Source organism: Aquila chrysaetos, chromosome 10 (genome assembly GCF_900496995.4).
Source record: "Aquila chrysaetos chrysaetos chromosome 10, bAquChr1.4, whole genome shotgun sequence".
NCBI classification, from domain to species: Eukaryota; Metazoa; Chordata; class Aves; order Accipitriformes; family Accipitridae; genus Aquila; species Aquila chrysaetos.
The window spans coordinates 42,321,464-42,348,399 of record NC_044013.1 but is presented as its reverse complement, the minus strand read 5'-3'; the positions used below and the strand labels follow the sequence as shown (position 1 = coordinate 42,348,399).

The 26,936-nt window shown below is 47.0% G+C and overlaps 1 protein-coding gene across 4 annotated transcripts; it reads left to right on the top strand.

Annotated features, from left to right (window-relative positions):
* Nucleotides 1-113: 113 nt before the first annotated feature.
* AKAP1 (A-kinase anchoring protein 1) lies at nt 114-26,936 on the top strand. Of its 4 annotated transcripts, none has more exons than XM_030028506.2 (11): nt 114-237; nt 11,334-13,329; nt 15,381-15,514; nt 16,946-17,072; nt 17,633-17,763; nt 19,855-20,032; nt 20,722-20,872; nt 21,520-21,587; nt 24,209-24,282; nt 25,086-25,151; nt 25,293-26,936. In XM_030028506.2, the coding sequence occupies exons 2-11, from the start codon at nt 11,358-11,360 to the stop codon at nt 25,350-25,352; spliced, it is 2,961 nt and encodes a 986-aa protein (XP_029884366.1). In that variant the 5' UTR covers nt 114-237; nt 11,334-11,357; the 3' UTR covers nt 25,353-26,936. The 4 variants fall into 4 exon arrangements, with proteins under 4 accessions (XP_029884366.1, XP_029884367.1, XP_029884368.1 ...); XM_030028507.2 differs by lacking the exon at nt 114-237 and adding an exon at nt 1,526-1,675; XM_030028508.2 differs by lacking the exon at nt 114-237 and adding an exon at nt 5,856-5,868.

The following is a 26,936-nucleotide window of genomic DNA, read 5'->3' as shown; positions in this document are numbered from 1 at the left end:
CAGGTAATGGCGGCGGGGAGAGGCAGCGTCGTGCGCAGGCGCGGCGCTCTGGGGAGGGTGGGTCTCGCGGGAGGCGGCGCTCTCGCGAGAGGGGCGTGGCGCGGCGCGGCGGGGCGGGGCGTGGCGGCGGGAGCCGCTGCATGTCCCAGCCCGGCGGCCCGGCCGGGCTGCACGTGGGCTTGGCGGGGCGGCGGGCGGGACCGGCACCGGGGACCGGGACCGTGCTCCGGACCGTCCGTAAGTACCGCCGCGGGGCCGTCGTCCGACCCTCCGGGGGAACGGCGGGGCCCGCCGCCCCGGTCTGTCAGCCGGCCGGCTCCCCTCAGCGCGGGGCCGCCGCTCCCGGTCCTGAGTGGGGAGCGGAGCGGGGCATGGGGGGGAGGTTGGTGCTGGCCGCGCCGGTTCTCCCCGCCGGCTGCTCTCGTTAGGCCGCGGCGGCGAGCGGTCCCGCACAGCCCGGTTGCGCCCAAGGTCAGCGCCGCCGCGCTCGGCCCCCGGCCCGGCCCGGAGGTCACCCCCGTCCCCCGGCGGGGCGGCTGCCGGCCCGGCCGGAGCGCGGAGCGGAGCTGCCCGACCGGGCCGGGGAGCGGAGGACGCGGCCGCCTGGCCCCGGTGGCTGGCGGCGGAGGGGGGGGAGGCTCTCGCAGCCGGGTAAGCGGCGGTTCCGAGCCCGTCAGCCCTCGTTCCTGCGTTCCGCTGGTTCTTCCCCAGCCGGCGACGGCGAAGTCTGTCGGTACGTCCGTGAGAGAAACAGCTGTGCCGGCCCCGGGGATTGTGTGAGTTGGTATTAAGCGTGATTCATTCCCGCTGCGAACCGGGCTGCAGCTACTTCGAAGTGAAAAGCGAGAGATGACATGAGCGTTGCAGGCTCGGGAGTAAAGACTGAGGAGGCCTTGTGTTGTCTCTTGTACGCCTGGTATGGCAAGGCTCGCTTATGTTATGGTAATAGCCGGTAAAAACTGTTATTAGCAGACTTTTCATATGTTGCGGTGACTTCTGTTTGTAAGCCAGCATGGAATACAGTCGGGAGCAAAGGAATTAAATTACATCACTGCTGAGGAAGTAATGTTTTAGTAGCCGTTCTCTCCTGGAAGAATCCTTGTTGCTTGACTTTTTTTTTCTTTTCTTGTTATTTCTTCTTCCCTCTCCTTGAAGCAAGTAAGATCTAAGTTGTTGCCCAATTCTGGAACACGAGTGTGATCTCTGCCTGGCTAAGTTCTTTATCGCAGTCTAGTAAGTTATACCGTGCAGCAGGGAACACAAAGTGAATAGGCATCTCCGTAAGGGCATCCCTTTCGTGAAAGTTATCTGTAATAGTAGGAAACGGCAACAAAAGCTGCATTTGACCACGGTCCGTCTGCTATGGAAAAGGAAGGGGCTGCAGAATGGGAGTAATTCTGACTTTCTGTGTTTCCAGGGTCGTGTGCTGCCTTGGCCGGGTCGGTGGTTGTGCTAGCACCTGCTGAGTGTTATCAGAGCCTCTGTGGACTTTGTCTCAGGTGAAAGGAAATGGCTTGTTGCTGGGGAAAGTAGTAGCAGGAGATGGTAACTTTACTTTTCTCCTGTTTGCTTTGTGCCTGTGAATGATCTACTGAGTTACAGCCCTACGTGTGTGCACAGTATAGCCGAGGAAGAGCGCATGACATGCTGGAGAGCAGCACGACTCATGAGGGAGGTACGGCTTTTTCTTGGTAGCACGTGGACCAGAGCTGTCAGAGCAACTGAGCTGAGCTTGCTCCTCTGCCGGGGGGTCACTGTGTGACCCAGTTCAAGTCACTTAACCTCTTCATTCTTTAATGAGCTTCCTGTGTAAAGGGTGAAATACTGTGCAGGCATCTGCCAGAGCTACAGTACCTGTCATCTAGTAATGTCAATGTACCTGTGATTCTGAAAAAGAGTAGTACAGCTTCACTACATGTATCTTGATGGCACAGTTTAGTTCTTGATGAACTGGTTTGCTTGCAGGTGCTGCCGAGTGCACTGAAGGAAATGGCAACTTTTTTGTAAGTTAAAAGGAGCAAGAAGCCTGTAGAACTTGAGCTGTGCTCCAAGCTTGCTAGAATCCACCTTCTTATTGCATCACCTGCTGTCCTGGTACCATTCATCTGACAGTCCTTCAGCTTCTGTTTCAATGTTTCATTGAGCTCTTGAAGGACTTTTAAAAGCTCTCATGGGACACCGTACTGGGGGGTTTAGGCAGGTGAATCTCACCATGATTGTAACGTATCTTGTACAACAGGGCTACAGGCTGTTTGCTCTCGGACATGAGACAAATCACGTTGTTCATTTTGGAGGGTCTGAATGGACGGTGCTGCAGGAACCCAGCTATTGTGTGTTCTGGTTGCTGCTTCTTAGGTGTGCTCTCCTTAGTCACACCGAGTTTAGATACCTGTCCTAGGAACCAGAGTCCTCCTTATAGATCTCTGGAGATGCTTTGAGATACTAATACTGAAAATCATCAACTGCCTAGAAAGCCTTGACTTTAACATAGACATTCCATAATGCCTGAAATTAGGCAACAGGAATTCCTCTCACCAGCCAGGGTGTGAGCTGAAGTTACCTGCAGTTCAGATCCACCATGGTACATAGGTTCCCGGTTCCTGCAGGTTCTCTTGGGAGTTAACTGTGACAGGAGTTTGCTTGTTTGAGGATTGCAGCCAAAGCTGTTCAGAGCTGGAAGCAGTTGATTTGCTATGGTGAGACTCTTGTGTTCATTTTGAAAACTTTGCAGGCTGACTTCAGGGGTATTTGGGAGCAAGTATGCTTTTGCAGTAGGAGAGTTATCTGAAGAGCATAATGCTTTAAAAGCAACATACCCCACTTCTCTATGGCTCTCATCTTTCATGTGCACTTAACTGATGTGAAAAAATTATTTAAGGTATTTCTAGTGTCTAGGGAGACTGTAATAAGATCAGGGCTGGTATCCTAGGTGCCCTTAGCAACATCTAGAAGTAATAAAAAACATTAATTAAAACATTAATTACTTTTAATTGTTTAATGTTTCAGATCTAATGACTAGCCTTTTTTAAATCCTGATTTCTAACTACAGTGCTTCTGTGGAACTCTTAATGCAAATGGCTGGTTAAACTTCATGAAGTGATGATTAACTTCAGGCAGCCACTTTCAGGTACTTGGAAGAAGCTATTTTATTCAGCAGGTGCTTAATATTTCCTGGAAATTAAGGCTGTTGAGTTTGCTTCTCATGAGGATTGCTGAAGGTGATATGTTTGCATGTCACTTGCTGCTTTTGCAAATGATCTGTCTTCAGCTGGTTTACTGTGGGTTTTTTATTGTCCACTACAGGGATTCTGTTTAACTTTGCTGCTCCTGCGTTTTGTACCCTGGCTGGAAGCTGTCTCTGAATTTATGGGCCCTATACATTACTATTAGCAGAGTTGAATGTTTCATAAAAGATCATTTAAAATCATTCTTCAGCAAACAAATCACTGCTTGTAGACCTGAAGAGGTCCTGATTGCCTTTGACCTCTGCTGCCACCTGGCAATGAGGATGAGAAACTTACCATGTGCTATAGCTGATTTTGACTCCCTGTGTATAAATAGCAGCAGTTCCTGGCAAAAGCTCATGATCTGCATGTGTCTCTTGTGTTGGGAGTATTAGCTTTGCATAGGGATAAATCTGTGAATTGGAAACTTGAAGTCTCTGGGACAAGGACTGGAGTGTGTACCCCCGTAAATCTTAAGTCTGTGAACTTGCAGTTTTTCTTTCCTTAAAGAGGAGCCCCTTTTGTTATGAGCTTGGACTTGTATTCCACTTCTTCTTGAAATGCAGGGTTAGGAAGAATTTTTTGGTATTCAGGGGTGCAGGAAAGAAACTTGCACATCGCTTCCCTAAAGTATTTCAAGTTGAATGGAGTATAGTGTTCTGTTTGCTGCCTGGTAAAGGGGATGGGCTCCTGTCTTTTGAGTTAAGAGTACCTATTTTATATTCCTTGTGTTTCCTCCAACCTGATGTGACTGTAGGAAGGTCACTTGATCTTTGTCTTGGCTTGGCTTTTTAAAAAAAGGACTGCCAAAGCTGAGGAGAGGAGGCAGCCTGCAGTCTTTGGGGGAAGCCTTTCTGTGTAGGAGAACAGCCCTTTAGTGCAACTTGGGCGAGGGCTTGCCGGTGCTACTGTAATACAGATCAAAGCGAAGCATGTCTCTCTCTGAGTAGGTCTCAAATATGTTGTGTAACTTCTTGTAGCAAGCTTGTTAATGCATACAAGTTATCTTTCTGCTTGTTCAGTCTAAATGACTCTTAGTGAAATCTTTGCTGTTCCTTCCTGACGCAGATGAACGTGGAGTGCCTTTTTCACAAATGTTTGATATTCTTCCTCTCCGTGTGCTTCTGCGACTTATTCTCAGCAAGCCAAGCCCTGGGTTCAAGGCTTCCAACTGAACAACACTGCTTTTTGCTTTTCTGTTTAAGTCTAGTCCAGCTTTTGTTTTGAGAAGCTGCTTATCAAGGTCTTGTTGCTGTGCACAGTAAACCTCCCAGTGAGCAGCTCTTGATGCTGTTCTCCAGATACCTGTTTGGTCTCAGTGCTGCCTCTTTTCTCGCTGTCTCTTGCAGCAGTATCAGTGTGTTGTGATGTAAACCTCACTGTTCTGTCTCCTTGAAAATTCAAGTCTGTTGTTTTGTTTTGGTTTTTTTTTTTTTTTTTATGTGCAGAGTATATTGGAAGCCTTTGGTTAGTTTAGTCTCTGCTCCTGAGTGCTGTACGTGCCTGTTTTGAGGCAATTGATGTAGGTGCCAGACATTTGACTTAGCTGGCTGCTTTTAAATTTTAATTTTTAAGCTGCACCGGTAGTGGACACTACACTTGTTAGCATTGCCCATAGCAAGGGCTGCATTAGCTTCACTGGTGTAGAAGCAAATACAAAATACTAAGTATTGGATGTATTTTTTCTGAAATTCTGGAAAGTAACTTGTTCTATTCTCCAACCTGGGTGAAAATGCAGAAGGAATGAAAGACAATAAAATCTGGATTTGGGGAAAACTTTTGTAATGTGTTGGTAGATTATAAAGGTAATAAAAGCTGCTTTGCCTGTACTGTGGAAGACTCATTCTCTTTAGTCTTCTATGAAAAATGCTTTTAAAAGAGTTGAATCTGGACTGGTAAGTGTGTCGAGGAGGAAAGAAAGAATCGCAACAACTGATGTCTTAGTCTCTTGGCTGTAAAAGCAGTGTTCATTCCCCGGTCAGGGATACCTGTGCACAGAGTGGGTTAGTCTGAGTCAGAGGACTTTCTCTGCAGTTTGAAGCTGGGTGATAATAGAAAGGTTGTGTGGCCTCTGGCTTATGTGCTAAACTCTTCTGGCTAGCTTGAAGAAGCAGAACATTTGGTCTGGCTCCGTTTCTGGAGCGGACTCCAAAACTGGAAAAAAAAAAAAAAAAACAAAACAAAACAACAAACGAACCCTCCACCAAATTTTGAGGAATAGCCAAGAAAGGTAAAGGTGGTATTGGTAAAGTGGTACAGAAGCAGTTTCTGAAATTTGCTCCTGTATCTGAAATACCTTTCTGGCAAAGCGGTGAAAAATTGACCTTGCCTTCCTCTGTAATACTGTCTCTCCCTGTGAATCCTCTAGCTTGGTTGAGGAAACTATAAATAATGAAACGATGGGAGCAGGAAGGTAATAAGATATAAAGTACAGTAAGGAGCTTGATAATCTGATAGGGTTAATGTTAGTTACAAAGTGTAACCTGTGACTTATGGCATAGCAGGAGTGACCAGCCCAGGGCCTTGCATTAATCCTTTAGGCAGTGCAGGTGGTGAGGGTTGCTGGTGGTCGGTGTTTGTATATACATATGAGCTTCTTGGTGATTTCCAAAACACCTGTAAAAAACCCCTACAGTTTGGCTAGGTTGATACTTTTATTGTAAACCTCTGCTTTCCAGTGTAAATAGAAACTGTTTTGAGTCCTGCTTTGGCCCAGAAGTGGTACTGCTGGAGCTGTGCTGGGCCACTGTTTGGCCGTGGCTGTAAAATGAAATACTAATAAAGCCTGGGCCATCAGTGTAGCAGCTTCAGCTGCAAAGGAGGGGACTGAGCTGTTGTGGGAACACCAGTGAAGCTGATTACGCTGAAAGGAGTTTTTATCTTGGAGATAAAAGGCAGCCTGGTGTTGGTGGTGTTTCTTGTTCCAGAGCTCTTGTTTTGCTCTACAGCAACCAGCTTTTTCGGCCTTTTACTGATGTTGTAATTAATCCCTCTGCAAATAGGACTGTTGGTTCTCAAATATTTTAAGGTTGTGGAGAGGCTTCATTAGTAGTTTTCATTCAGAGGAGCCTGTTTCTGGAGCTCTGTAGCCCATGTTAACTGGGCTGGGAAAAGGTGGTATTTGCTTAAGGGGTATCTCTTGCTGCTGTTGTCTTTCAGTGCTGCTGTTTGAAGCAGAAATTGCTGCAGAACACTTTAATTACTTAAGTATAGAGAAACTTACCTGTTCGCTGCTTTTTAAAATAAGTGCCATCCGGTTTGAGATCTTGCTTGCCTGGCTCCTACCTGTCTTTGGATGTTTGTAGCTACTGAGTCATGTTTTCCGAGCTCTCACCTCTGGGTGATGTTGGTTTTGATGGTGGTACACCAGGCTGGTCTGGGAAAAGAGTGTGGGAAAGGCTGCGAAGTCTCGTGGCCGACTGACACCCTGGTGATCAGGAGTGCGTGATGCAAGGGCTTGCAGCCCGGTGACATGGCAGGCCACTGTGACTTCACAGATCTGTCCCTTAACGTCAGACTCTGTGATGCTAACCTGTGTGGGTAGGAGGTATCTTTGCTCTCCAGTTTGAACCGCACTCTGGAGAGGCTCTCCAGTAGGAAAAAGCAGGTGGTCCCTCTTGCTGACTGTCTGCCTCCTTTATCTTTGTATGAAAAGCAAAGAAGCTGCAGTTTAGATACTGCAGTGTCCTATGCCAATTGGGCTTTCAATGGAAAAAAATACCTTATGCCAAAGGTGGATAAAGTAAGTCTATGTCTGTTTCTCTGCAGTAATTTCTCTTATTTTAATCTTAACGGTAGGGCCTCCAGTTCTTTAGGTTTTTGTCAACTCCTTATGTCTCCTATAAGGCAGAGCATGTGCTACTGGTTATTTTTAGCATGGAAAATTTTAAGAGCCCACGTGGTCCCATTTAGTTTTAACTGTGCCAACCTTGTCCAGTTCTCTTTCACCCAGATAGTATTTATTTCCTGAGTGCTGTATCGCTAACTATAGGGTTTGTGGGGAGGCATCCCGGCCTTGCTGTTGAAGCTACATTTCCAATTTAGCTGCCTGCTTGTTTGCTCTGTGGTCCTTCAGGATGGTCTTTAATTCCAGCCTGGACTTCCACTGCTTTTGGGGTTTGGAAGCGTAATCTCTCAAGTGCTGGGGTGGAAGGGAAGCGGAGGAGGCAGGGACTGGCAGCAGTGTAGGGTATGTCCCTGCAGAGCATGGGAGCTCGGTCACTTGGGACTTGTCCTTGTCTCTCTTCTTGCAGAGACGTGAAGCAGTTTGCCCCCAGACCAGACCTTCTTGTGTGTAGAAAGCCCTGAAAATCCGGAGCAAGTGCTTGCTGAGCTCTCCTCTCGAACCTTGAGAATGAATTATCTGGCTTTTCTCTGAACCTCGTGCTGCAAACATTTCTAACCTAATAAGGATGTGTATACTGAAGGGTTGTTTGTCCTGGCTAGAGAAACAAGGTGGCTTAAAACTGCTCTGGGACCCTAATGTGAACAAGTAGAATAAGTTGACTGTCCTTGGCTTTTTTTTTTTTTTTTTTTTTCTTTTGAGGTAGGCAAGCGTGTGCGTTCATTCTTGTTCTCTGGTCTCTACCAGGAGTTTTCCGTAAATCAAGTCAGGATAGAGATGTGGAGAGCTGACTGACCCCTACCCTCCCCTAGCTGTCTTAATCCCATCCTGACCTACTGCGGGGATTATTTAGCAAGTTGTAAAAGTCTCATGTCCTAGCTGCAGCTCTCTGGCCCTGCCTTGGTGGAAGGTGCGACATTTAGACGGGATTCCTGGCGTGCCAGAAGGAGGTGGAAGTGGCTGGTGGTGCGGGGCGAGCGCATGCAGTGTGTGAGCTCCACGCTATTTTTGGTGCGGGACTGCACGGGGCCCTGCGTGTTGGGAAACGGCACTGGGGCATCCAGCGCTTCACGCTGGTCCTGGCTCTCACAAGCTGATCGTCTCTGGTCCAAAGCCTCTGGAGCTGCTGCGTTTCTCCAGCTGGCTCCTCCTGCCTGGAGAGAGCGAGGACTGTCGGGCCAGGCTCCCTCCAGTTTGGCAGTGTTTAAAGCCATGTGATTTGACAAGTTGCCATTTTCTGTTCTGCTGCTGGCAGGAGAATCGCAGGCTTTCTTCCCCCCATGTGTTTAAATGATCCCATTGCCCCTGCAGTCCTGAACTGGCTGTCAAATTGGCAGCGGAGAGCGGGTTTTGTCGCTCTTAAACGTGTTGGAAAATGGATGTGGGCTTTAGGAGCTCTCCTGTGGAGGAAATGAAAGAGAAGTACGTGCTGCATCTTACAACCGTTCGGTTGAGCAGGTTAAAAATCAGCCATCTTCTAGGCATCACGTAAAAAGTGACATTGTGACCAGCGTGTCAAAATCAGGCCAATGAAGTCTTCCCACCACGTTTATGTTCGGAGACGTTTGTTGGTGTTAGCTGTCCCCTAGCCAACCCGGTGCTTTAGGATGTCTGCTGGCATCTTGTACAGACCCACTGCCTTTTATCCCTTTCTAGCTGATGGAAGGATGTGGAATTCCCATTTAACACGATCACTGATAGTATAATGCAGCTCTTGCTGAAATTAGTCAAATTAAAAACATGAAATTAAATGAGCTTCACAAGGAGCAGTCAGCTAATCCACCAGTCCCCACTGATCTAAATATCACAGAAGAGTGAAGATCTTTATCTTAAATTATATTAATGTTTAAAAGGACTCTTAGAACTGTTTTGTCTGCCAGGCTTTGGGACAGGCCCGGCCCTCTGTGGGGCATCCTGCTACTGTCTTCCTGCGCTGCAGAATTGTGTGGGACTATTGTTTGTACAGTTGGTGCAACTTAATAGGGAATCGGATAATAATAGGGCTGTCTGTTTAATCAGGAAAGCTTGCTCGGAATGGACTTATGTGAGCTACTTTAATTTGAGTTTGTGGTACGCCTGTGAGACAGCTTGTAGGGTGGTTCTGCATTAATTATAACAACTTAAGCAGACAGCAGACGAGCACTCGCACTGGCTCACAATGTGCCATTGTGCTGGAGAGCATAAATGTGAACCTTTTGTCTTGGGAATGTACAGACTTCACCCTTTCCATTTACCAAGTTCCAAAAACCAAACATCCAAATTATTGCATAGGTTTGTTGGTTTGGGGTTTTTTTTGTTTTTTGGGTTTTTTTTAATTTCAAATCTCAGATGTTGCCGTTAACTGAAAGTTCATCCTCAGCAGTGAGCCCTGCTACCTGACTGTATAAAGCCAGCTGGAAGTAACTTGGATTTAGAAGAAAGTAGCTATGAATGTCCGATTAACACAGACTCAAGTTTCCTTTGTAGAACAACATAAATACCTAATTTGTGATATACTGGAGATATTACTGGATTTCTTAAATCGTGTCTGCAGCTGACCTTTGATTTGGGATTAAGCAAGAAATTTTCTAGTCCCTGTTTTTGCCAGTCATTTATTTACTTGCCTCAGTTGTTAGGACTCTGTGGTAAACAGTAAAGAAGCAAGGCTGGCGTCTGAGCTACCTTGGATAAAGTTGTGTATTTGCTCTTGTGGCATGGGAGGGTGTGGCTGGAGGAGGTGAGAAATCTGGAGTGAATATTAAATTTTCTGAGGCTTGGATGCTCGGTTTGAGCCTGAGGGAGGCATGTTTTTGTCCCTCGGCTAGAATGTAATCGGCTCGTCGTGAAAATCAAGGCCCTAAAGGAGAGTTGTATTTGGAAGCTGTGGTCAGAAGGCTTGCTCTGATAACAAGTTTTTTTCCGGTTGAGACAGACTAAGCATAGTTGACAGACTTGACTTGATTGTCTTGTCTTGTCTCGGAAATATTATGCTTCTAAAGAGGAGCTAGATAATACTCTTCTCCAGTGCGTGGTTCCCGTTTCTAGGACTTTGTTATCTCCTGAAAACAATCTTTATTTTTGTTGCTCATTGGCAAAAGTCTTGAGGCCTGTTTGGAGAAAAATCTGTCATGTGTAAGCATCACCAGACATGTGATGTTTTGCTTTAATTCCTGCTCAGTGAAAATATAAACTGTAAGTGTTTTGCAGCAAGGCTGTTTTGGGGATGTGGGTAACTGTTTAGCTTTGTGTTCCAGCTGTAGACTTTCCTTAAGGAAAAGGAAAGGCATGTCAGCCCTGCCTCGGATAACCCAGGTGAGGCTTGTAAATGGAGGAGCATGACTGGGACATGAGTCTCAGCGGTGTGCAGGTGGGGAAGGGTTCGCATGCTTTCTAGAGTCAGAGAGACAGCTTTCAGCTCTAGAAAGTCAGAGAAGCAGCAACTGTCAACATAGTAATGTAGAACAAACTTTGGAGCTGGGTTCCTAAGTAGTAGTGTCCCTGTCCGGGCTGCTTTTGCTAGATAAATACCACTGTTGTAAGGGCGCTATAGCAGATTTCCCATCTTCACTACTGCAAAATCTTTTAGAGGGACTTCTGGTTATTGGGAGACGCTTGCTTGATCAGGCTGTAGTTGTTCTTTGTTTAGGAATTCCTACACTGTGTGTATAAAAGTAAATGGAGTAGCTGCGCGTTGCTGTTTAGCGTCTACTTAACTGCAGCCTTCTGTCGTGTGCCCGCTCACCAGCCTCTCGCAGTTGCTGTGGATGAGAACATTTGCAAAGCACTTCGCCTTCACTGAGCTATTACGTTTTAGAGAAGTGTGTGTTGTCAACCTATGAAACTCTCAGGAATGCGATGCTGCCTTTCAAGCAGAGAACTGGGGAGACCTGCAGTGTATCAGGTCTGTGTCTCGGAATGCTTGTGGTACAGCTGTGTTGTGAACCCAGCCTGATGCTGGAGAGACTTGCAGTGCTGGATGCTGTCCTTGTGTGTAGTACTGACCTGCACAGGTGAGGCAGGAGAAAGAAGGCGAAATTGGTTTACGTGTAAGGGCGGGGTAAGGTGAAATTGGTGAGTGTAATGGTGAGAAATGTCCAGATATTCCTAGTCTTAGGTCAGGATCTTGTTCTGTGGTCTGTTGGTGGAGCAGAGATGTGAATTTAAGGAGCGCCTAGAAAACAAGTCTGTTCATGCTAATAGAAATACCTCAAGGCATTTATGAAACTTTAGCCTTGCTGTTACCTTTCCTGTGACTATTGTAACATGGCTTCTGTTTCTCCTTCTAGATATAATTGCTAAGGATCTGTAAAATGGCTTTACGCTTCCACAATGTTATCCCATATGCCATACCTGGAGTGCTGGCACTTCTTGGCTGCTGGTGGATCTATTCCCATAGAAAAAAGCATGCAAGCTATCACGATAAACAAGCAATAGCCATTGAAGAAGAGCAGCAGGAAGAAGGGCCAGAGAATGATTCATCACCCAAAACAGAAGCATGTGTTCCTCGAAGACTGCCTCTCTCGTCAAAAGAGGAATGCCGAGAGAATGAAACCTCGACCTCTCTGCTGTCAGCAGGGTCGACGACGCCCTCTCTTCCGTGTCAAACTCACGAGAGGCTAGATCGCTCACAGGACCTTCCAGACCTGTCAGTAATGACAACGCAGCCCAGCACCCTTGAGGACGACAGTGAAAAACTAGAAACAATAGGATCTCAAGATGAAAGCAGTGTCCCTGCTTGTGTTTCTCTCCCTTTGATCTCAAAGAGCACAGAGTGTCACGGCGGTGCTGCAGTGAGCCTTATACAGGATTCAAGCTCTAGTGCAAACCAAGATCAGTGGCCATCAGCATCAATGACACTGACACGAGAGTCTTTGGGAATCGTGGAGGAGATCAGCAATGCAGAGCAGTCGGATGATTCTTCATTTAAGCCCCCTAAGGAAAGCCAGATGTCAGAAATTGTGCTATCGGATGCTGGCTCTGTGACAGCCCTTTGCTTGGGGTTGGAGATGGAAGCCGATACCCCGCAAGCGTTTCTCAATAACGAAGCTGAAGTTGTATCGGGTCACAAGGATTCTGCAGTAAGCATGTTACCAGATAGTTTGGAGTCTGCCCGTTTGGAGCCGTCCATGGAAGAAGAGATGTTCGAGTCAATTGCCAGTACTGTACCTGTGTGTCAGGAGGAGGACGCAGAGCCAAATGGAGATGAATTGGAAAGAGAGAAGATTGGTGGAGTGAGTTTGGACAAGGAAGATGTTGAGAAAATTGAGCAAGTAGCAATACAGATCATTTCCAAGGTCATTTTGGCAGCAACTGAGGAAGTGCTGTCTGGTTCTGCAAGTGATGTGTCCGCTTGGATCTGCCAGGCTGCTGCCAGCCGAGCTGAGACACCTCTGGAGATGGCAAGCGTTGTTTCCTGCGATCAGACGCTTGCGGAGGAAGCTACAGTAGCCGATGAGAGCATCGCTGCGACGAGTGATGCTGGGGTACCGACATCCCCGCAGACGGAGGAACGGGATCGGAGTGTGACAGATTCCAGCTGTTTAACACACGGCCGTTTATCCGGCCCTGTTCGGGGAGACACAAAAGACTGTCGGACGGAGAACCGTGTGTGCAGTGAGGAAGTGCCGTCTGGTGCCGCAAGTGATGCGTCCGCTCGGATCTGCCAGGCTGCTGCCAGCCGAGCTGAGACACCTCTGGAGACGGCAAGCGTTGTTTCCTCCGATCAGACGCTTGCGGAGGAAGCTACAGTAGCCGATGAGAGCATCGCTGCGACGAGTGATGCTGGGGTACCGACATCCCCGCAGACGGAGGAACGGGATCGGAGTGTGGCAGATCCCAGCTGTTTAACACATGGCTGTTTATTGGGCCCTGTTCGGGGAGACACAAAAGACTGTCGGATGAAGAACTGTGTGTGCGGCGACTCCCACGGGCTTGATTGGACTCCTGTGGAAAACCGCAGAGGGTCACTGGAAAAGTCATCTTTGGTTATGGAGGACTCTGGGTACAGCACGTACACATCTGAAGGTGGGACAAGTGTGGAGGACCCACTGCAGAACACAACGCTGTCTGGCGCGTCAGGCCAGCTTTCGGACTCACTGAGCATATCTGCAACGCAAGACACGTCTGCTGAGCAGAGCTCAGTACCAAGTGAAAAACCTCCTACTCTGAAGCTACCTGAGGGCGGCGAAGTGCCATACAGTAATGGGATACTGAAAAAGGATGGTCCAGACTTGAATCATGAGTGTAGCAGGGCAGCAGGGATGGATGGAGATCACTCAGGAGGTAAGGGATTTGAAAATGCTCCCACGAAAATGTGGTGAACAAGCGTTTTATGTGCTGTAACCCTTCTGCTTCAGAACATGTTCAGATAAATCCTCTTCATCTTTAACTTCGCCATTAGATGAATATTTAGGCCTCGTGTGCAGGTGGGTATGCATTTGCTCTCAGAATTCCCGTCTCTGTAGGATCCACTGTTAGCTGGGTGATCTTCAGGGTATACGGCAAAGGTTTGAACAGACTGGTCCTCTTTCAGCACAAAGCTTATTGTCTAAAGCTAAGCATGTGCTTGAGTAGCCCAGTGAAATGGGCTGTGTCTGGATGTAGGCCAGGCTGTTGAACACCTTGCTGGTTTGAGACCTGCTAATACAAATGGTTTCTGCTTCAGTTCAGGCAGCCTCTAGTAAGCACTGGGTTCTTATCTGTGTTTGTGGGCTGCTGCGGAAAGGAGGCTGTAAGGCAGGTTTCTGAGGTGCTGCTGGATGAACCAGGGAAGTGCTCTGATGAATTGTGATAAAATCAGTTGGTTGCAGACCAATTACCCTGAAGCCTTTTTGCTTGGACGGGTAGGTGCATGCCAAGAAATCCCAACAGGGAGCAATGTTCGTGGAGTTCCCCCATCTGTCTCTGTGTTGCTTTTGCCTTCTAGATCCTGGATGATGTGTGCCTGGCAGAATACAAAGCTGTCTGAGTAAATGTTAACCCGTGTGACCTTGGGGATGGATGTTAAAATCCTTTATAGGACCCTGTGGTGCCAACAGCCCTTAATGACAGGATGTCTTTTGTAATTGCTACAAAGTAGTTGGAATGCTGCTTGTTGTGAGACATGGGGATTGAGTTTGCCAACAATTAAGGATTAAACCCACAAAACATTTTCACTAGTGAGAGTAACCGTAGGAAGAAAACGGTTTTGCCTTGTGAATGCTGGTGTGATGAGAAGGTACAACGGTGTGTTGTGGAGCCTGGTGATGACAAGGGCTGAAAGCTCTGCATGGAGACAGGTAGGGAGACGGAGTATAGCAGGTAAAGTTGATAATGTGGCTATGTTGGATAAGAGGTCCTACAGCTGACCTTCGCGCCCAGGCTGTGAGACTTAAATCCTCATCCTTGTCTAGCAAGTCTATTGCAAACAGCTGCGCTGTTTGCCTTTGACTTTCTAGGCATCTGTGCTGTGTTACTTGTTAAGATGTGGCAAATGTGAGGCAGCTGTTGGGTTTATTTTTCTCTTTGGTCTTGTACTGGGTGATCTGAATACTTGCAAGCAAGTGAGGATCTTCATGTTTCTGCTTGTTAATCTGGAGGAAGGATCAGCCTTGTTCTTGTTCTTGATCTTGTTACACTGACTGTATCTGGGATCTGACCAGGAGGAAGCTGTTTGAGTTTGTCCCCTTCCCAAGTACGAATGTTCCTGGTATCAGCTGATGGTTTGGGAACAAAACGTAGCTCAGCTCTGGCACCTTGTTTCTTCAAGCATATGACAAATCTGGGCAAGAGGCAATCCCCTACCACAGCTAGTAGTGGACCCAGCTGGTGCTCAGGTCACCGTGCAACCCTCGTTGGGGCAGGAAAGTACTGTCAATGCAAAGAGCAGACGAATAGGTTGCACATCCCTCCCTGCATGCTGAACTCCCTGTGAAGAGCCCTGTTTAAACCATGGGGAAAATGCAAAATACTTTGCCGCAGCAGCAGCTCAGTGTTGGTGTTAGCATAGCTCTCATTCAGCTGGTAACTTTTGACTTAAAGTGTCTTGTCTCTGCTGCTGCATAAGATGTCACAATGTTTGAAGGACTCCTGCTGAACTCGGGCCTCCTTCTGTTGCATTCCCAGAGGTGTGCAGGTTTTTCTCCACCAACAAAAGGAAACTTGCAGTAGGCTGTGTGTGATGGGACTTTACCCTTTCTGAAATACCAGAGAACCTGATGCAGGGTCATCCCAACTGAATGCGTAGGAAGAGCTCAATGTAACCTCTCTATGAAATTATGTATTTTCATGGCCTTGTGTCTGGTAGCTGGATTGTGTGGGTTGTCTGAATGCTGACATGTGTGCATGTCTTGTAGGTTCGGATGTAAATAGCGTGAATTTTGTGGACAGTGGCTGTGCCATGAGGAAGACAGTGAGTCGGCAGAACTCTAAGCTAAGAGGAGAATCCAGCAAGTCCGACTTCGTTATCTGGGAAATAGAGGTCCCAAAGGTAACTAGCCATTGGCCTGCTCGCGCATCCTGCCTTGCCCTACATAGCCATCTTCTGGTTCTTCCAGCCTGGTACTGGGTCAGTGCCATCCCAGGGAGATCAACAACAAATCAACGAGGATTTAAGCATTTAGCTCCCGTTAGGACTCAACAGGAACGAAGAGCCAGTACACAACTGTAAACAAGAGGCATGTCAGGGCTACGCCCAGGGTAATGTTGGTTGCTGGACTCATTATTCCCCATTATCTTCCACCCCAATCTGTTAGTCCAATGCTCTGAAAGCATTCAGAAGGCTTTGAGGGTACACAGTTATTAAGGGCAGGTGATGAATTTTTTTTTTTCTTTCTGCTCTGTAGGAGGGTTTTGTTTCAACTGCCTGTCCAAACCCTTCCTCACAAGCTGAATGCTCATCTGAGCTATTCTGTAGAGCTGCTGTGTCTCTGTCTTTATAGTGAGCTTTCTTTTGGGTTGAGAGAGAGACTGTGTTTTTAGGACTATGTTCATACCTTCTTCCCTGCTTTCTGTATGCAAAATCATCTGTGGCTGTCCTGCACAGCATTGCTCTTGCAGTTCTGCTGCTCAGCAGACCCGAATACTGACAGCCAGTAATGTGAGACAGCAGCTCCCGGCAGGATGAGCATGCTGCCTTGAGTGCTTGGATGCTGTGAGCCCAGGGAAGACATGTAACGTGCATTTTAATGGATCAGTAAAACACAGGCTAAAGAAGCAGTTCTACAGCAGAAAAATATGTTTCAGTGTTTCGTGAAGACAGGCTGTCACTTTTCTTGAAGTAGCCAACTCTACATTGTATAGGATTATCCATACTGACTTGGGCCCAACACTTCTGCTCTGGTACCTGGTCTCTGACAGTAGGTGGTGGCAGGTGCCAGTGGAAGAGTAGAGGTAATAGGGCATGCAAAGACATCTCTTCATCATCCCACACAGCTGTCCTGGGACTCTGTAGTCTATTGGGCATGACAGCCTGGTTTACTCTCCTGTGAATTTGTCTACTCCCCATCTAATCTAATTAGCTTGTTTAAAAATTGCTAAAACTTAGTATTTCATATTTGAATGAAAAATGCATGTAGCATTAAAATAAAAAGTGGTAGGAGATTGGGAGAGGATGTGACTTCACTTGACTGTAGGAAGACAGTAGCTTTTACCAGGCCTGGTAAAAGCCATCGTGTCTTTGTGTCGTTCTACAAGATATGAAGATGGATCTATCAAAACAAGCTGTGCTTACTGATCTGTATCTACCTTGACTTGTCATAGACCAGCTGAACTCTGTGCTGGTCCAGCATTCCCTTATATTTATCCTGCCTGCCCCTATGCTACAGGAACTGGGAATGTGGGTGAAATAAGCCACAGAGAACAGTGTTGTTTGATCTATGTTTCTCTTCCTGACTGTTGCTTTCTTGTTACTTTCATAAAGGAATTAGTTGGCCGCTTGATCGGCAAACAAGGAAGATTTATGAGCTTCTTGAGGCAATCGTCTGGTGCCAAAATTTATGTCTCAACACTACCTTATTTCCGTGACTCCCAAGTCTGTCACATCGAAGGTAAGCAGAATGTCTCTTTATTCATGGTCTAATATGTAGCTTGGGGGCCTTAATTAGGTGGGTAAGGAATTTAAACAGATTTAGTGGCTTTGTGAGCCCAGTGCTTTACAAAACTTTTCTGCTCGGTGCTGTTACAGTAGAGGTGTATGCCAAGTTGCCTGTGCCTTGGCATTTGAACCCTCTAGAATAGAGGTGAGAATGCATTTGAACATCTTCGGCTGCTGTAGTTTAAGCAACGCATTTTGAAGGATCCCTTCAGGCTTGAAGGAGGAGCTATGAGATGTGTATCAGCAAATGAGGTCTTGACTGTGAAGGATGTTAGATTAATTGTGGCTGAAAAATATCTGCCAGTGAATTGGGTTCATACTGGAGGCTAATGCTGTTGAAACTGGGGCCTGAGTTGCTCATGTTGGTCTGATATCAGGTTACATGGCCAATCTATTAAAACTTAAATCGTTGATGTAGTGCAGAAGGCTTCTGGTAGCTATATCGCTTCACAGGGTGGGGGTGTCCTCAGCATATCTGTACTACAGACTTTCTGTGGGATTTTTGTCTTCCAGGCTCTTCACATCAAGTAGAAAAAGTACTGAGCCTGATTGGCAAGAAGTTCAAAGAGCTGTGTCTCACCAACATCTATGCTCTACCTCCACCAACACCACTGACACTTCATTCCCTCCTTATGACTGCCTGGGTAAGTCCCAGCTTGCTGGCTATGCTGATGTCAGGGTGGAAGGCTGTTGTTGGTCACTGCTGTCGTAGTATGCTATGTCAATGTGGCTGGTTCACAGATGCCCTCAAAACCAGTTTGATTTTGTGTGGCTGTCTGCTGTCCAGCTTATGTAACTGTTACAGATGAGATTTACCTACCTGTTCTTCCACTGCTATTTCCATTCTCCCTGAGCTGAGAAATGTAGAATCATAGAATCATTTAGGTTGGAAAAGACGTTTAAGATCATCAAGTCCAACCATTAACCTAACACTGCCAAGTCCACCACTAAACCATGTCCCTAAGCACCACATCTACACGTCTTCTAAATACCCCCAGGGATGGTGACTCAACCACTTTCCTGGGCAGCCTGTTCCAATGCTTGACAACCCTTTCAGTGAAGAAATTTTTCCTAATATCCAATTTAAACCTCCCATGGCACAACTTGAGGCTGTTTCCTCTCGTCCTATCGCTTCTTACTTGAGAAAAGAGACCTCGGTACAACCTCCTTTGAGATAGCTGTAGAGAGCGATAAGGTCTCCCCTCAGCCTCCTTTTCTCTAGACTGAACAGCCCCAGCTCCCTCAGCCGCTCCTCATAAGACTTGTGCTCCAGGCCCTTTGCCAGCTTCGTTGCCCTTCTCTGGACACGCTCCAGCACCTCAGCATCTTTCTTCTACTGAGGGGCCCAAAACTGAACACAGTATTCGAGGTGCGGCCTCACCAGTGCTGATCCCTGGGTGGGCGATCTCTGCCCTGCTCCTGCTGGCCACACTATTTCTGATACAGGCCAGGATGCTGTTGGCCGTCTTGGCCACCTGGGCACACTGCTGGCTCACATTCAGCCAGCTGTTGACCAGCACCCCCAGGTCCTTTTCCACCAGGCAGTTTTCCAGCCACTCTTCCCCAGGCCTGTAGCTCTGCATGGGGTTGCTGTGATCCAAGTGCAGGACCCGGCACTTGGCCTTGTTGACTCGCATACAACTGGCCTCGACTCATCCATCCAGCCTGTCCAGGTCCCTCTGGAGACCCTTCCTACCCTCGAGCAGATCAACACTCCTGCCCAACATGGTGTCATCCACAAACTTACTGAGGGTGTACTTGATCCCCTTGTCCAGATCATTGATAAAGATATTGAAGAGAACTGGCCCTAAAACTGAGCCCTGGGGAACACCACTAGTGACCGGCTGCCAACTGGTTTTAACTCCATTCACCACCACTCTTTGGGCCTGGCCATCTAGCCAGTTTTTTACCCAGAGAAGAGTACACCCATGCAAGCCATGAGCAGCCGGTTTCTCCAGGAGAATGCTGTGGGAAATGGTGTCAAAGGCTTTACTAAAGTCTAGGTAGACAACATCTACAGCCTTTCTCTCATCTACTAAGTGGGTCACCTTGCCATAGAAGGAGATCAGGTTAGTCAAGCAAGACCTGCGTTTCATAAACCCACGCTGACTGGGCCTGATCACCTGGTTGTCCTGTATGTGCCGTGTGATGGCACTCAAGATGGTCTGCTCCGTGACCTTCCCTGGCACCGAGGTCAGACCGACATGCCTGTAGTTCCCCGGATCCTCCTTCTGGCCCTTCTTGTAGATGGGCGTCACATTTGCTAACTTCCAGTCAACAGGGACCTCCCCGGTTAGCCAGGACTGCTGATAAATGACTGAAAGCAGCTTGGTGAGCACTTCCACCAGCTTGGACAATCTCTGCGAGGATTACCTTAATGTTTAAAAACCCTGTGGGCAGGGAATTCTTGCAAGTTGCACTGTGTTGATAGTGCAGCTTGACTTGACCTGCATCATTTCTGACTCTGCTCACTGATCTCTTGGGTAAATAAGTCTTACAACTGCTTCATGCCGATAGTCTTTTTGTATGCAAGGCGGGCCCCGCCTCAAGTCTGATTTCTGTTAGAGCAGCATGGAGTAACAGTGAGTAGCTTTTGGAAGTGAAATACCAGAGTGCCAGGGCTTTTCCACCCATGGCTGTAAGCCTCAGGAGTTGCTGGTGGAACATGGAGTTGCTGTGAATGAAGCTTGTGTTGCAGTGAACGCTAATGAGAATTTCTTTCCTCCACATGACAGCTCTTCCTCCCAGACGGAGTCACGGTAGAGGTGGTCGTGGCAAACCAAGTCGATGCAGGGCACATGTTTCTACAGCAGCATACACACCCCACTTTCCATGTTCTGCGTAGCCTCGACCAGCAGATGTACGCCTGCTATTCTCAACCTGAAATTCCAACCCTGCCAACTCCAGTAGAAGGCATGTAATGTGATTTCTTACAAATTGTTCAGCTGAGGAACTTCTAGGGTCACACGGAAGCCTGATGGCACTGAGTTAGGCTTGGGAAGTTTCCCAGTGGATGAGAATGTGATAGTTCACTTGTCATTTCATATTTTTTTAAGCCGCTGGCAGACTACAGATGTTGCTCTACTCTTCCCTACCCCACTCATCCCTGGAGTACCTCCCCAGCCACTTAGCTGCATGCTGAAATTCAGAATGAGATAAAGTCCATCTCAGGTTATTTCTAATCAACTTGGCATCTGGTGTATTTTTGCTGACAAAGTGTGGAACTACTCCCAAATCTTCATAGTGTCACAGTCTGCATGTGGTGTGAAGTGGAGGGTGCGTCACGTGGAAAGGGGTTACTAGCGCCAACTTTCCTTTTTGGGGACAGACCTCACTGTTAGTGACCGAAGGCTGGAAGGGAACTGGATACCTGGGTAGAACAGCACGGTAGTGGCAGACAGAGACTTGAGAGTAAAACCCACCTCTCCTGTGTCCCAGCTGCAGGCCATGTCTGGTGGGGGTGTGGGTGGTGGTGAAAGAAGATGGAGGCAGCGTAAGAAATGCGGTTGATTCTCAGTAGATAACTACTGATGCCTGAAATGCTAATTTCTGGAAATCCACTTATACTGAGCCTTTCTTCTCTGTACTCCTATGTTTTGCAGTTGGTATTATCTGCGCGGCTCCAGGCCTGGATGGGGCATGGTTACGGGCTCAAGTTATTAGCTACTTCGAAGAGACCAGTGAAGTGGAGCTCAGATACGTGGACTATGGAGGATATGACAAAGTGAAGATTGACACACTCAGACAAATCAGGTCTTTAGCTCCTCTTCTGTGGCCTGAGGCAATATCTGGCTTGAATCTTCATATATCGTTTGAATTGCTTATAGGTTTTTCCACAGCTGAAGCGGGAAATGGTGGAAAGGTTTGGCTCAGCAGCAACTGTGGATTCCTTGGGAGCACAGCAAGCTCTTGCAAGGCTTTTTTGAAGGGGAGGGGAGAGGAAATTGCAACTTCTGCCACTTCAGCGTGGAAGCTGAGCGAAAGGATGCCTTCAGGAGGCCCCAAATTGTAGTTAATTGATGAGCTAGGAATAAGATTCAGATTCTCTATGCCCCAGCCCCATTGGCTGGGAGAGCTGTATTGGATGGGGGTTTTCTTACACAAGCCGATTAAATACTTGATTGTGCCCCAGAGGTGGGAGAAAAACGGTACAGCTTCCATTATGGAGGTGGTTTTTGCTTGGAGCCCAATCCAACTTGGCGTGCTAATCAGACTATTTATTGCTGCTGCTTAGATTGCTGGGAGAACAGTCTGATTTTTTTTTTTTTTTTTTTTTTTTGACTATCATCAATTTTAAACTGAATTCCTGTAAGGTGACATTGATTAATCAATTGCTCTAAAAGAATACAGGAGTAACTTAAAGCCATGTTCTTACTCTGATTGATTCTCTTTTCTTTAAGGTCTGATTTTTTATCACTACCTTTCCAAGGAGCAGAAGTTTTACTAGACAACGTGGTGCCACTTCCAGGTAATGGAGCTCTCAAGACATACCGTTGGTGCTCCTCCTGCAGGTTTAAATGGATGCCAACTGTGTACAAGCGATGATTCTGTCTAAACCTTTTCCCTCCTATTGCAAGCGCAGCCTCTGATGTGACTAGAGCAAGATTGGAAAAATTGTATTTTATTCTTCTAAATGTGCTAGCATGGCATGACCTGTCAGGCTCCAGGGGAAAGATGATAAATGTTCAGGCTTTTTCCTGCATGGAGGAGAGAATGAATTACTCTCCTAAACAGCAAGTTGGCAGGACTGGAAGGGTACAGGTGAAGTAGCTGTAACTACTCTGCCTTCTTCTGTCATAGAGTAGCTGTAAACGCAAACTTAGTTTTTAATCTGCTAGATGAATATCTGACATTTTCCTACTAAAATGACTGATGTGTATAGTTCTGTGTTCAAAAGACTACCCTCCAAGCACTGGAAGAATGTCAGTCACTACCTAGAAATGCTTTGCTTTGCCCCCTTTTTTTTTTTTTTTTTTTTTTTTTTTTAATAGTGGTGTTAGAGATGCATGCTCTATTGATGTCTAAAAAGCTGCCCTTCTGGGTGCGGAAGGGGTGTCTGTAGGTGTTAGGGGTCAGGCCAGGTTTCACCACTGGGATTTGTGGCTGGCAGGACTCCAGGAGGTACGGGCTCTGCCAAGACTGTAGATGGATGGCAAGGTTTAAGCTGCTTCTCGCAGAAGTCGGTGTTCTGCATGTTCCCTGAGGTAATCGACCTCCTTCAGGATTTGTAAGGAGTTCACTTGCTGCTGGAGACGGTCTCAGGGTGGGGAGCACAAAGGAGAAACTTCATTTTGCAGTGATTTGGTAGGAAATAAGCAACTTTCCTCCAAAATGAAAATACTTATGTCTGGTCTGCAGTTGTATTGGTTTTGTTGGCAAGGTTTTGGTAGCGGGGGGGGGTTACAGGGGTGGCTTCTGTGGGAAGTTGCTGGAAGCTTCCCCTGTGTTCGAGAGAGAGCCAATACCAGCCGGCTCTAAGATGGACCTGCCGCCGGCCAAGGCCGAGCCAATTAGCGATAGTGGTAACGCCTCTGTGATAACATTTTTAAGAAGGAAAAAAAGTTGGGACAAGCAGATTCGGCAGCCGGAGAGAGGAGTGAGAACATGTAAGAGAAACAACTCTGCGGACACCAAGGTCAGTGCAGAAGGAGGTGGAGGAGATGCTCCAGGTGCCAGAGCAGAGATTCCCCTGCAGCCCGTGGGGAAGACCATGGTGAGGCAGGCTGTCCCCCTGCAGCCCATGGAGGTCCACGGTGGAGCAGATCTCCACCGGCAGCCCGGGGAGGACCCCACATCGGAGCAGGTGGGTGCCCGAAGGAGGCTGTGACCCCATGGGAAGCCCGCGCTGGAGCAGGCTCCTGGCAGGACCTGCGGATCGTGGAGAGAGGAGCCTATGGAGCAGGTTTTCTGGCAGGACTTGTGACCCCGTGGGGGACCCACGCTGGAGCAGTGTGCTCCTGAAGGACTGCACACCGTGGAAAGGACCCATGCTGGAGCAGTTCGTGAAGAACTGCAGCCCGTGGGAAGGGCCCATGTTGGAGGAGTTTGTGGAGGACTGTCTCCCGTGGGTGGGACCCCACGTTGGAGCAGGGAAGAGTGTGATGAGTCCTCCCCCTGAGGAGGATGAAGCGGCAGAAAACAACGTGTGATGAACTGACCGTAAACCCCATTCCCCGTCCCCCTGTGCTGCTGGGGGGGGTTGGTAGAGAAGCCGGGAGTGAAGTTGTGCCCGGGAAGAAGGGAGGGGTGGAGGGAAGGTGTTCTGAGATTTGGTTTTATTTCTCATTACCCTACTCTGGTTGATTTGTAATAAAGTGAGTTAATTTCCCCAAGTTGAGTCTGTTTTGCCCGTGACGGTAAGTGATGAGTGATATCTCTCCTGTCCTTATCTCGACCCACAAGCTCTTTGTTATATTTTCTCTCCCCTGTCCAGCTGAGGAGGGGGAGTGATAGAACGGCTTTGGTGGGCACCTGGCAACCAGCCAGGGTCAACCCATCACAGCAGTGTAGATTGTAACTGTATTGCCTGGGACACAAGAGTTTCTTGCTGCGTTACAGGTGTGGAGTTAGCAACAGTGCCCACGTAGGCTGTGCAGGCTGAGAGACCCGAGCTGCCAGCACTTGCCAAGAGCGCCTTTGGCACTGTTCAGGTGCCAGCCAGCCTGTGATACGAATGCTTCGGAGTTCCCGTTCACAGTATCGCACTCTGCGCAGGGTCAGTAATGTCCTGAGGCCCCTGAGCTTAGTTTATTAAGGATCAAAATACTAATGGCAGCTCAAACGTACTGCAGAAGTATACTTTTCTGTCTTTAAAGCCTCCTAATTCATCAGCCACTTACGTTCACATTAACTGAGCTAGTGGCTTTAGAAAGCACTTCATCCTTCCCCTTCAGTAACACAGCAGGCACAATACTTGTGTGATCTCCAGCTTAATAGACTGGTTTCAGCAAATGCGTACAGCAACAGTAGGTGAGGATTCTCTGGCCTAACTTATGTAGGAGGTCAGACGAGATTAGCTTAATAGTCCCTTCTGGCCTTTAAAGCCTGTGAATATCTCATTTGTTTTCTCCTGCTCTTTTCTTTCCCAAGACGAGGATCACTTTTCATCTGAAGCCGACGCCGCTGTTAGTGAGATGACCAGAGGCGCAGTCCTAGTGGCACAGGTACATGAGAGCTGCCTGGAAAAAAAGCCCGGTTGCCGATTTGACTGCTGCTGTTATCCTCTCTGCCCCCTTGCATACCGTGTGTGTTAAAATCGAAAACAAAGCCACAGCCTGTGAGCCTGGCTGCTGGGCAGGATCCTTGTCGAGAAATCTTGGGCGCTGAAAACTTCCTTGTGTGGCATCAGCACCGCTCAGGACTGCCTGGCTGGGAAGGGATGAGTATTCCCTCTTGTTACTGATGCAGGCAGAGAGGAGGGGCACCTGAATGGATTTACAGAGCACAAAGTGGCCTGTTGTCCAGCGGATCAAGTATTCACCTGGGTCTGCACTGCTTTGCCAGTCTCAACTGTCTTTTGCAAGACTGACATCCAGGATTTGGCCTCTGGCTGGCCGGAGGGAGAAGTAAGGCTTCTGGCAGCATCCCAAAGGCTTCTGCATGCAGTGCCTGATCTCAGCGAAGAGGCACTGGCCTCTTCTGAAGTGCCTCTGATAGTGGCTGTAGCTATCCACGAAAGGCAGTTGGGACGAGTGGGAAAGCCGATAGCGTTTGCGACGCTCAGTCTCGTAGCTTCCTTTGGTTTAGTGCCGTGCTCAAGTGCATCGCTAATTCTAGCAAGGGCACGGATTTGAGCGACCAGAGCGCACTTGCCAGCAGGGTGTCCCAGCTGCCTGGTGGCAGGAGCTACATTTCCACTAGCCTACGCTAAGTCTGAGTATCTGATATGCAGTGAGTGGTGCTAGCCTTGCACCCTCCACGGCTCAGACCAGAATTGCTGCACGCTAATGTTCTTCTATGTTTCCAGGTCACAAATTATGACAGCGCAACAGGTCTGCCACTGATACAGCTGTGGAACTTGATGGGAGATGAGGTGGGTATGTTGACATACCTATTTTTTCAACACTGTTAAGGTATATGAATATGCAGACTTTTTATTGCTGGTTAGGAACTTGCTGATGTTTCTTGCTAGTAGTTTGTTCACCTTTCTACTTCTTTTTTTACCTCCTTTTAGGTGGTGTCAGTAAACAGAAGTCTGGTGGAAAGAGGGTTTGCTCAGTGGCTTGACTACTAGCAATGTCCTAGATGCCTCGACAACACTTTCTGCAGAGAAAAACAAAAGAAGAAATCTTGTTTTGCACTGTTACAATTCGGTTTGGCAACCTTTCATAAGACAACCTGTTTACACCTGTGTGGGGATTTGTGTGGTCCATTGAAACTAATTTTGCTCAACTGTTACCATTTCACTAGAAACATATACCTCATCTCGGTGAAAGCTGGGGTGTTAAAAGCCATAATGACAGATACTGTAGCTTTAAAGCAAAAAATCCTCCCTGGCCTCTACTTAAAATGGAAAAATGGAAAAAACCTTAATACCTGGGGGCTTGCTTGAAGCTAGCAAATGCCCCTGAAATGTTAACTGTGGTTGCATTTTTGTTTAAGATGTATAATGCCCCATGAACTTAGTGTCTGCTTTTCTTAAAAGTTACATCGGTTGTCCTTTTTTAACAGGCTCTGCCTATGAAATTAATGAATGTTATTAAGGAATTTAATGTTTAGTTATGGATTTTTCTATATTGTGCCACTAACCTGCACAAATAACATTCATCTTGTGTCTTCCTTATGCCAGGAGGTAGATGAATTGCATTCGTTGCACTTACTGTGGCACATGTCTCACTGCAGTCATGGTTTTTAGGCTTGATACGCTTAAGGAAGAGAGCTTTTCTGTGCAGATGCTTGAAGTGCAGGATATGTTACCACTACAATTTTTGCTCTGAAATGTCATGTATTTAAAGAAAAGAACTGATTGCCAAGCCCAATTGTAGTTTATATTTTTCTAGCTGTGCAAGTCTGTAAATATATATAAAAAAACATTGTAATATTTTGTACAAGAAAAACACTGGAAACAAAGGGAACTTTACAGAAACTTTTTCACACCAAAATGTCCTATGTAGGTAGAACTGGTTTGGAGTGCATTAGGGTAGCCGACATACTTGGAGCATCTGAATGTTGGGAGTGTTTCAGCTCTGCTGTATACAGGATTAGTATTCCCTTAGATTGCTGTCTGGTTTGAATTGTGATCACTGCATTCTTTGCTATGTTGCTGTACAGATCTGTTTAAAAAAAAAAAAGTAACAACTTGGCATTAATATTGCAGTGGTGTTCTCAATTTTTTTTGTTCCTTTTTAGATTTCTATTACATATTTAAAATTTTGCTCAAGTAATTTAAGCCAACTTAATACTCTTAAACACATGCCCTCTAATGTATATCATTTTAGATATGTATTGAGCTGGGATTTATTGCTGGCAGAGAAGATACTTGCCAGGAAAATGTTGATGTAGTCAGTCCTCAGAAGTTTTTTCTGGTGGATTCAGGGATGTCCTTACATCTTATGAGCTAATGTGTTGGTGCATCACATTTGGATAGTTACCTACAAAAGCATTTGGTCCGATCCCTTCTGATATGGTATGGTTATATCCTTTTTTTTTTTTTTTTTTTTGAGTTCTCTACTATTCGGTGCTTATGATTTAATGTTCATGTTTGCAATAACATCCAATGAAACCTAAATTTGATAACTCAGTTAAGTCTATAAAACATATATCCTTTTGGAATGTTTCTTTCCATTTCAATTAAAGCTCGAATTTTAAGCCATCTTAA

Excerpts from the sequence above, each read along its gene's own strand:
- AKAP1 (XM_030028506.2), top strand. The coding sequence starts at position 11,358 with ATGGCTTTACGCTTCCACAATGTTATCCCATATGCCATACCTGGAGTG. Across the intron at positions 20,033-20,721 it reads CCTGCCAACTCCAGTAGAAG|TTGGTATTATCTGCGCGGCT; the intron begins GCATGTAATGTG and ends TATGTTTTGCAG. Across the intron at positions 21,588-24,208 it reads CAACGTGGTGCCACTTCCAG|ACGAGGATCACTTTTCATCT; the intron begins GTAATGGAGCTC and ends TTCTTTCCCAAG.